General features: G+C 45.1%; 1 protein-coding gene across 2 annotated transcripts; it reads right to left on the bottom strand.

The window, feature by feature from the left end:
* Positions 1-6,913: 6,913 nt before the first annotated feature.
* On the bottom strand, positions 6,914-10,116 carry LOC148847216 (uncharacterized). 2 transcript variants are annotated; one of them, XM_088951461.1, is made up of 9 exons: positions 9,640-10,116; positions 9,295-9,481; positions 9,047-9,180; positions 8,810-8,922; positions 8,469-8,715; positions 7,869-8,024; positions 7,713-7,792; positions 7,514-7,563; positions 6,914-7,384 (listed from the first exon to the last, which is right to left on the bottom strand). In XM_088951461.1, exons 1-9 carry the CDS (start codon positions 10,051-10,053, stop codon positions 7,230-7,232), a joined length of 1,536 nt encoding a protein of 511 aa, XP_088807587.1. In that variant the 5' UTR covers positions 10,054-10,116; the 3' UTR covers positions 6,914-7,229. The 2 variants fall into 2 exon arrangements, with proteins under 2 accessions (XP_088807587.1, XP_088807588.1); XM_088951462.1 differs by lacking the exons at positions 6,914-7,384; positions 7,514-7,563 and having other exon boundaries at positions 7,709-7,792; positions 9,640-10,114.
* Positions 10,117-10,710: the final 594 nt, after the last annotated feature.

Genomic DNA, 10,710 nt, shown 5'->3' with positions numbered 1-10,710 from the left:
GTGTTCTGTGTTTTCATTTTTCTCAAGATACAAGAACATAAGATGCAACGAGGCATATATGAGAACTGATGTAGGGTGACCCAACCTAACCCATTTGGGGTTGGGAGAACTAGCCCACGAGCGCCAGATCAGGGAACGATATCCGCTACAGCAGGGGTTGCCCTGCCCCTATCGTATAGAGCCAACCGCGATGCACTCACATGACCCTGCCAAACCCGTTGCAAGCCCTCGTATGGCTCCCATCTCAGGCATTCATCTCCACCTACCTCGAGGCATCTCAAGTATAAATAGGGGTACCCCCCTCCAGTTAAGGGGGTTACAAAATACTCAAGACCAACAACTATTGTCATAAGGGCTATTGCAATAATTGTTGTTGTGAATTTATTCTGGAACTGCCTACTAGGATCCTGTCCTGGTACTCTCCCTTTGTACCATGTACTAACTTGACCGTCGGAGACTCCGCCTCGGCCTACACACCTTGGCTTCAGCAGCGACCTCTTCGAATCCTCAAAGCCTTTGGTTACCCTTCGGAGCCCAAGGGAAAAATTACTTTATTGTCATCGACCATTCCGAGCATCAACAATTGGTGTTGTCTGTAGGAACGACACTGATACGTTCCCCGAAAGAACTATAGCAAGTTAACAAGTCCCCAAGCTCCGACCAATCAACACGGTACAAAGAACAAGGAATACACAAAATCTTGTCACCAATGAACAGTTTCAGGCCATGCTTGACCACCTGGAATATTTGACACAGGGAGTCAAGCAAAACTTCCCCCAAGTAGGAGGTTGCCCCCAAGGTGACCGCCCCACCGAGGAGTCAACACAACGGGGTCGGCACAGGTCCACCACCCAGTCGGCCTCCAGCCTCGGCCACACGGAGTGGGCTGAGTCCTTAGAGTCTGGTAGCGGTCACCCGACAAGCTAACGAGAAATGGCAGATCTGTATAGATTCACTGACCTTAACCGAGCCTGTCCCAAGGACATTTTTCCTTTACCGAAGACAAACCACCTCGTTGATGCTACTGTAGGGTACGAGCTGCTTAGCTTCATGGGTGCCTTCTCCGGATACAATCAGATAAAGATGCACCCAAATGATGAAGAGAAAACCCCATTCATCACTGAGCATGGCACATACTGCTACCGTGTGATGCCGTTTGGCCTCAAGAATGCTAGGGCGACCTACCAATGCCTTGTCAGCAAGGTGTTCAAAGAGCAGATGGGGAGGAACGTCGAAGTCTATGTGGATGACATGGTAGTGAAGAGCCTGAGGGTTGAGACTCATGTCTCGGACCTAGCCGAGACCTTTGACACCTTGCGGAAGTATAACATGAAACTTAACCCCAGCAAGTGTGCCTTCGGCTTTACATCAGGCAAATTCCTAGGTTTCGTCATCACTTAGAGAGGCATTAAGGCTAATTTTGAGAAGATACAGGCCATAGTAGATATTGCATCCCCGCAGATGGTGAAGAAGACCCAAAAACTCATCGGCCGAATAGCAGCCCTCAATCGCTTCATGTCAAGAAGCTGAAAGAGTTCTAGTGGACGGAGGAGTGCTAATGTGCCTTTGACGAGCTCAAGGCATACTTTACTTCGCCTCCCCTTCTCACCCGGCTGGTCGAGGGGAAAACCCTGTACCTATACCTCTCGGTCGGGGATGAAGCAATCAGTTCAGTCCTCTTAAGGAAGATGGCGTGCAGAATCCGGTGTACTATGCCAGTAAAGTCCTCTGCGATGCCGACCCTAGGTACCTGAGATAAAAAAGTTAGTTTTTGCCCTCGTGATTTCGACAAGGAAATTTTGGTCGTATTTCCAGGCCCACACTATAGTGGTCTTGATGAACCATCCCCTCAAGGACGTCCTTGCCAAACTTGAGACCTCGGGACGCCTGACGAAGTGGGCCATTGAGCTGTCGGAGTTTGACATCCAATACCAGCTGAGGCCCACGACCAAAGCACAAGCCCTGGTAGATTTTATAGTGGAGTGCACCTTCAGCCGAGCCCTTCGCCAGCCCCCAGAAAATGTTGAGGGGGATCATGTGGACGATGAGGCTCAACCTCGATGGAAGCTCTTTGTCGATGGTTCCTCCAATGCTAAAGGAAGCAAAGCATGCCTCATCCTCCTCAAACCAAATGATATCGTTTTGGAGTATGCGCTAAGGTTCGACTTTCAAGCATTGAACAACGAAGCTGAGTATGAGGCCCTCCTCGCTGGTTTCCAGCTTGCTAGGGACCTTGGCTCCTCAATGTCAAAGTCTTCAGCGACTCTCGACTAGTGGTGAATCAAGTGAATGGCAAGTATGAGGCCAGAGAACAAAGCATATCCAAGTACCTCGCCAAAGTCCAAGATCTAACCCGCCACTTTCAACGCTTCTCCCTACAATGGGTCCTACGAGCCAAGAACGCACGAGCCGATGCTCTCTCCAAGTTGACGAATACCTCGAGCAGATCCCTCGGCTGGACCATACATGTCGAAAAGCTACTTCGGCCCTCCATTGAAGAAGTCTAAGTGCTCCCCATAGAGGCCAAACCTTCATGGATGGATCTCATTGTCAACTTCCTGTCAATAGGATGGCTTCCCGAAGACAGAAATGAGGCAAAGCGACTCAGATGACAGGCAACCCACTATACCCTACTAAAGGGAAAGCTGTACCAAAGATCCTTCACCTTGCCTTACCTCCGATGCCTCCATCCAGAGGAGGGAAATTATGTGTTACAAGAATTTTGCGAAGGCATCTGCGGTACCTTGGTAGGAGAGACCTAAACCAAAAAGCTCTAAGGCAGGGTTACTTCTGGCCTACCCTCCACAAGGACGCAACTAGATTGGTGCAAAGATGTGACCCATGCCAGAGGTATGCCAACTTATGCCACAGGCAAGCCACCACTCTCTCGGCCCTCAACAACCCATGGCCCTTTGCCAAATGGGGTATGGACCTCCTTGGCCCCTTTCCTCCAGCCACGGGGGGGGGGGGGGGGAGGAGGGGCAGAAAGTACATTGTTGTTGCAGTAGACTACTTCACCAAGTGGGTAGAAGCCGAGCCTTTGGCCGCCATCACGGCGCGAGCCATTCAAAACTTCGTTTGGAAAAGCATCATCTGCCACTTCGGCCTACCCTATATGCTGGTCACCGACAATGGGAAGCAATTTGATGACGCCAAGTTCTGGGAGTGGTGTGCCTCCCTCGGCATTAGGCAACAGTACACCTTGGTAGGCTATCCCCAAACCAATGGCCTATCCGAGGTCACTAATAGGACAATACTGGATGGACTGAAGACCAGATTGGACTGAGCTAAAGGCCTATGGGCTAAAGAACTGAATAGTGTACTCTGGGCTTACCAAACTATGCCTCGAATAGCCACAAGAGAAACCCCATTAGGCATAACCTACGGCATAGAAGCAATAATCCCAGTAGAGATCGGCCAACCGACATTCCGAGTTGAAGCATACGCTGAAGTTGAGAATGATGAAGGCCTTAGGGCAAAATTAGACCTACTAGAAGAAGCCCGAGAGCAAGCACAGATAAAGGAAGCCACTTACTAGTAGCGAGTGGCCCGCTACTACAACTCCAGGGTAAAAGAAAGACACTATCAAGAGGGAGACTTTATCGTCAGAAAAGTCATGGTCTCCAAACCCGAAGTAGGGAAGTTGAGTCCTAACTGGGAAGCCCCTTATAGAATCAAGCGAGTCATCGGCCCTAGCACTTCCACCTGGAACACCTAGATGGAAGAACTATACCTCGGACATGGAATTCGGAGAACCTCCTAATGTACTACAAATGATTATAACATCTTTTTTAAAATTGTGGAATGAATGAAGCAAAGTTCCTCTTCGACTCAATGCTTAGCACGAGTACCTACTAAGTCCTTATAACTCTTTGGCCTCGCGACTAGTAGGGGCGCACGGCCTCCTCCAAGGCTATACCCCCTCGATAGACTAACGCCAAGACTTAACGAATATGTAACAGACAGCTTGGCTATGACTTACTGCGTCAGAATATGCCAAGGCGGTTGAGGGCACCATGTGCCTTAGCACCCCGCCTTGGCAGCGGCTAGCCTCCTGAACTTTCACACTTAGCACTACCAGCAAAGGAAGACAGCATCCTCAGAGTGTTGTGCTCAACCTCGTTGAAACAAGTATGTGGGGGCATGGGAGCTAAGCGAGCCTCGGCTCTGTCTAGGTCCCATGGAGGTAGACGAGCCTTAGCTATATCTTAACCACCCCCCAATATGGCAGGCCACCTTGGCCTTGTTAAGGTTAACACGTTGGGATACGGGGGCCAGGTGAGCCCCTACTCGACCTAGGCCCTACAGATCCAGACAAGCCCTAGCTCCATCTCGGCCACCCCTTAATACGATAGGCCACTTCGGCCCCGCCAAACCCAACACTTAAAAGATTGGGAGACAGGCGAGCCCCAGCTCAGCCTCGACCCCACTCTACATTGACAAGCCATCTTGCTATCTATTTAAGAAAAGGGAAGAGAGCTAGGCAAGCTTGGTGCCCTACTTCAGCCTCTCCCCATCACAGGTCTCTTCGGCCTCACCTAAGTGAATGCTTAAAAGGGTGTTAGGCCACGTAAGCCCCAGCTCAGCCTTGGAGGCTTTGCCTCGGCCACCCCTTCGCCATGATCCTGACGCGCAAAAGTAGAACAAAGTAAACCGAAGAGAACTACGTTCATCCCACATTGTGTTTTTTCCTTTGGAGGGGCAAGGACCCTTCGGCAACAAAAGCATAAGTGCAAAAAATTGTGCAAAAACATACAAGGAAAGATAACACAACAAAACACAAGTGCAACAGTCGAAGCAAACGATCTAAAAATTCCTTTGATTTTCATTATGCACAAAAAATTATTTTGGCTTTACATATTTGTTTCATGGCCCTTTAGGCTGAATACATAAAAAAAGGAAGAGAAAGAAGCCTGGCTTAAGCCTCACCACCAACTGGAGGAGGAAGTGCAAAGTTGGTAGCCTCTTCGGGAGTATCGGGAATCACCTTCAGAGACTTAGCATTGAAGTCCGGAAGCACCGCTAGGAGTGCCTTCTTGGTGTCCTCGATCCCGTCCAAAGAAGCCCCGGAAGCAACGTCGGCCAGCTTACTAGCTCGCTTCTCTGCTTCCTGGGCCCTCTTCTTGGCACTAGTCGTCTTTTGCTCATCCTCAACAGCCTTCTTAGCTGCTTCCTCATCCCTCTACTCTGCCTCAGCCGCCCGCCTGTTCACCTCAGAGATGCCCTCCTCGGCTTGACAAAGATGCCGCTCGGCCTCAGAGACGAGGCTCTCAACCCAAGCCCTCTCAATCTGCTCCTTGACAAGAAGATCTTGTGTCTTCTTCAGGTTCTCCTCAGCCTCCTTGCGGAACTTCTGTTCGTCAACAAAGAACCGCTGCATCACATAGCGCTTCTCCATGATGTTGGTGATAGTCTGCTGAAGCTTGTCATTCTCAGCCTCCAGCTTATCCATATTGGCAAAGGCCAGCTTCAGCCGATTCCCTAGACCAACAAAATGAAGCTAGACCTACAACAATAAAACAATCAGTACCTAGCAAAAAGAACGAAAGAAAAAGAAAAGCAAAGAGGAACAGACTGTTACCTCGGCCAAGCTCTGCAACCCTTGGTCATACAACTTGTCAGGGGCCATCCCCAACATATGGAAGCGATCTAGAGACAGCAGGGACCGACTTACCAACGCTGGGCCAACTGTCGTGTTGCGAATCGAGTCCCCCTCGTAGACCTCCCACTGGGGGCAGAAGATCTTATCAGTCTGCTGAGTGAGCTCCTCCAACGGCGTGGGAAAAGAGAACGGCCCCATCTGCTCCATGTGGGACCCCCTCGAGGCGTCACCGGCGGAAGATCTGTTCTGTGTTTTCATTTTTCTCAAGATAAAAGAACATAAGATGCAATGAGGTATATATGAGAACTGATGTGGGGTGACCCAACCCAACCCATCTTACGGACGCCAGATTAGGGAATGAGATCCGCTACAACAAGGGTTGCCCTGCCCCCATCTTATGGAGCCAACTGCGATGCGCACACATGACCCTGCCAAACCCGCTACAAGCCCTTGTATGGCTTCCATCTCAGGTGTTCATCTCCACCTACCTCCAGGCAGCTCAAGTATAAATAGGGGTACCCCCTCCAGGTAAGGGGGTTACAAAAAACTCAAGACCAACAGCTATTGTCATAAGGGCAATTGCAATAACTGCTGTTGTGACTTTATTCTGGAACTACCTATCAGGATCTTGTCCTGGTATTCTCCCTTTGTACCCTATACTAATTTGACCGTCGGAGGCTCTGCCTCCGGTTCTCACCCGGGGCCTCTGACGAGTTTCTGCCTGGTAGCACTTTGGCCATCTGCCCTCGGCTTCTACCATACTCGGAGTCCACCCCGCCTCAGCCTACACACCTCGACCTCAGCAGCGACCTCTCCGAATCCTCAAAGCCTTCAGCCACCCTTCGGAGCCCAGGGGCGAAATTACTTTGTTGTCCTAGGCCATTCCGAGCACCAACAAGAACCAAACCCTAACAAAGTCTATATTCATGTTGGGTCCAATATTGACCCCCGTGGTGAGCTACAACTCTTTTGCTTCCACCACAGACCACTATGAATTTTTTGTTTTCCCTTTGGGTCTTTCTCAACTTTACTCCAAATGGGTTTTTCAACATGCATACCGATAGGAAGGCTGAAAGAGAGAGAGAGAGAGAGAGAGAGAGAGAGAGAGAGAGAAGAGAGAGAGAGGGAGGTTTTTCATTTTAGCTGCATTTGGTAGATACAACCATACTTTATTTGCATTAGTACAAATGCATGGGAGCACATATGAAAGAAATGCAAATTTTCATTTAATTTTCTTTTGGGTTTTACTTTATTCTGCTTCGTGTCTTGATTTATTTTATTTGTACTACAGTAAAACAGAATAAGCTAAAATTTGAAACAAAAATAGGTCAGAATTTTCATTCAAATCATTTGCTCTGCCATAATTTTGCATCAGTGGAAATTTATTTGCATTACAACCAAATACAGCCTTAATTTGTAACACACATATATAGGAACATTAATTATTTTGAGCATGGACCACACACTAGTTGGGACTTACATGGTGAATCAGGATTACAGTTACTGCTTCCTGCTACTATGGAAATTAAAATACTATATATTTCAGTTGTACTTTATAATTAAACTTAATATGATTTTGCATTCACTATGAAGAAAAGGCGATTAATTTTGAGATGGCTCTGCTGGGTTATGCTTTCAGTCCCTTATCCTGATTTGCAGCAGCAAGCTCTACGTAGTATTTCTCTATCCATCCTTTGATGGTTTCGATCTCTAATTGCCGTTGCATAACCAACCACTTTGGGTCATGCGCCGATGCCTGATATAAATCCATGCAATGTGATCCTGCAAAATAGGTTTCCGTTAGCAGGGAATTGTATTAATGACTGCAGACTGGAGCAAATCCTCCAATCTTGGAAGGTTTTACTGGACTTTGGTCTTGTTTTCTAAAGCAATAAAAAGCAAAAGACATACCTTCATTTGTATATATTGCCACAATACTGTCTGATATGTTTGCCAAAACTCTGGACAGAAAGAAAGAGTAAAAATGCATCTGACATTCTGAGTGAAAAAAACAACACACACACAACAACAACTACTACTACTTACATATGGTGTGAGAATATATTAAAAAGTATGGATTAAAATATTTATTGAAGCCTATATTTCCTACCCTCCACTACTATAAGGGTCCTTGAGTCCATTGGAAAATATAATATTGCTAGCAAACTTCTGAAGAACCAATCTTATATCCTGCAAAAGAAGTAAAATTTAAGATTAAATGGGATAATTGAAAATTATGGGCTGATAGAAAGAGAGAGAGACTTACGTGCCCTCCAAATTGAGTGGTGATCCAATGAGGTCTTGGAGGAACACCATACAAATCCTGGCATGACTTGGTGTAATTTTTTAAGTCAAAAGGAGATGAAGGGAACATGGTGTCATTGCTACCTCGACCAATGGGCATTACCAACTCACTGCATGTCTGGAAATCAAGCAAGAGCACAGTTAAAAGTATTCTTATATATATTATTAACATGATATAATAGTATTTAATGTATACAGTTTATCTGATGTTCATGTAGCCAACTGTTAGTCTGTTACCCCCTTATTGATCAGCAGACTGACAAGAATAATTAATTTATATATATATATATATAAAGAGATCCCTCCATTAGATTGGAGATCTCTACATCTACCACCTTTAAAGGTTTCCCTCGAGTATGATAAAGTTTCAATATCGGTATTTTAATTACAAAAAAATAAGACTCAAAAAATGGAAGAAACATCAGCTTTCAAGCCATGGTTATCTTCCTACTGCTTCTGCTTTTGTGCTGCTGCTGGTGCTTCGTTCTGTGTTAATTTGATGATGATAGAAAAGAAAAGAATATACCAACTGTATATATAGATCGATATATTGTATATATACCTGCCATCTCCAACCGAAATATCCTTGAGTTGGATAATTATAGTAATTTGTATCGTAGCAGGACCGATTTCCCATATAAGCAACAACACCTGCAAACACCCTGCTAAGAATATCGGTTCCTTTGGGTGCGCCATCAATGACATCACAGATTTTATTGACGATATTTTCTGGGGGTCTATTGAACTGTGCAGTTTCTGCATATATGCTGTCCAGATAGTCCTTGAGCTCGAAAGATGTGTTCAATGGCCTTGACAAGAAAATTTATAACCATATAGTTAATTAGTACTGAATCAAGCTATATATATTTCATTAATGGAGATCGAAAAGTTCAATTAAATTACGAGCAAGTCTTGAATTTTTGACTCAGGACTGAAAGACCATCAGCTTGGGAGGCCACTTTATCAATTTCAGACCATGATTCTCTTATGGTGTCATGGCAACTTTCACTAGCTTCCTGCATGACCCACCACAAAAGCTAACAACTGAGTGATGAGGAGATTCTCAAGATTAATTAATTTAGATAAAAAGAATTACAGATATAGAATATGTATGCCATTGGTGATCAATTGATTTCTTACTCTATAGTCCTTGGTGACAATAGAATAGTACCCATTATGTGGGGTGATGTCATCGAAGTAGAGAATTGGTGCTGATGAGGCTAGTGCACCAAGGGCAACGTGAGGGTATTTTAAGCGAAACCAAGATGCAAGCACTGAAGATAATTAAAGAGGAGATGATGAGATCGATGGATGCAAGAAGGATTATATTAATTTGATTCATTAATTTTTCAATATAGCTAGGCCAGGGTCCTACGTGATCGACTTACTTCCACCATAAGATCCTCCCATGACAATTACTGGGCAGAACTCTGCAGATAGATTTTTCTTCAAATCTATGATCACCTCTGCATAATCCGCTAGAGCTTGAGCAGAATTGAAATACCCAAGAGTCTCAGTGTTTTGAAATGATTTTTCCCAGGACTCAAACGGGACCGACTTTCCATAGTAGCGATGCTGCAAATTAAACAAACACCACCATGATATTAGCTAGATCGTAGTGCACATAGTTTTTGTTTAATTTGCTTAATCCAACTGTAGTACTAACGACTTAAGAAAATTAAAACTGATCAAACTCGTGGAAAAGAAAAACTGGTATAATGGCAGTTTTTTACCTCTATGTATACTATCAAAGCATTGAAGCGAGGGGCGTGATCAGTGAGGAACCCAATAGACTTTACATCATCGTCCAAAGATGACTCCTCCCCAAGAAAAACAAAGATTGGAGCAGTCGAATTAACACCACCCCAGTACTTAAGGTTGATCATGTATCTCTGTTGAAAAGTAGTGTAGCTTTCAGGCCTGTAGTTGAAGTGGTCGAGTGTCTGTGTATAGAAAAAGGTCTGTAAGTCGTCCTTGGAGGTAGAGGAAGGTTTGGCAGCACTGGGATTCACCATCCTGCTCTTTCTGAAGACACCGAGATTCGGCATCTTCGATTGAGTTGCAGGCAGAAATGCCATGACAAGTAGAATCAGTAATGGTGAAAACCAATGAACTGAGAATTTCTTACTGTGAACTTCCATAATCATATCTCTGGTCTGTACAAGACCGTCGTAATGAATAAGCAGTGAGGTTGCTTATACGAGAGATGGAGGAAACCCAGTGATCGATCATCCCATATTTATAGATCATTTCTTTAGTAGTGGCGTAGTGGCAAGTTCTGGTCCGATTGCTTCCAGTCAAACATGGTTCGATAGCATGGTAAATAAATTTCTTCGAAGCACCAGTCAAATCATGGATTCCCACCGCCTTCAGTCGAGGCATCCACTTTCAGCAAAAGGTGAGGAGTCAAATCATGGAACCGCTTATCCTCTTGCTGAATATATATACAACAGCAGGTTAACAAGGAATTAATTAATATATATTAACAAAGAATATAAATTCAATTAAGTCCTTGATCAATCAATTGTTTTTTGGTGTTTCTTCTGAGGAGACTTGTTGGTCAGCAGGGTTCTAATTTTCTTGACACCATGGGCCTTCCAGAATCACAAGAGGACAAAATGTATAAAGAGAGGGATTCATTATCTTGTGCAAATAAAGGGGCCGGATTTGTGGGTTGGTTTATCTGGTCTCCAATAACTTCTAATTCAATGATGCTAGCTTTACTTATGATATTAAACCCATAAGGCTGTTTACCAACTTATAAAACAAAAAACCCATAAGGCTTTTGATAAGAAAATTCCTAT

This window comes from Nelumbo lutea, chromosome 6, assembly GCF_056320005.1.
Source record: "Nelumbo lutea isolate HS-2025 chromosome 6, American lotus-T2T, whole genome shotgun sequence".
Lineage (NCBI taxonomy): Eukaryota > Viridiplantae > Streptophyta > Magnoliopsida > Proteales > Nelumbonaceae > Nelumbo > Nelumbo lutea.
The sequence above is the reverse complement of the archived record's forward strand: the minus strand, read 5'-3'. Positions and strand labels throughout refer to the sequence as shown.

Bases quoted from the DNA above. Each gene is read 5' to 3' on its own strand.
- LOC148847216 (XM_088951461.1), bottom strand. From the start codon at position 10,053: ATGATTATGGAAGTTCACAGTAAGAAATTCTCAGTTCATTGGTTTTCA. The intron at 8,025-8,468 runs GTATATATACAA...CTTGATTTCCAG, and splicing joins ATTTCGGTTGGAGATGGCAG to ACATGCAGTGAGTTGGTAAT. The intron at 7,385-7,513 runs GTATGTCTTTTG...CCTATTTTGCAG, and splicing joins GGCAATATATACAAATGAAG to GATCACATTGCATGGATTTA.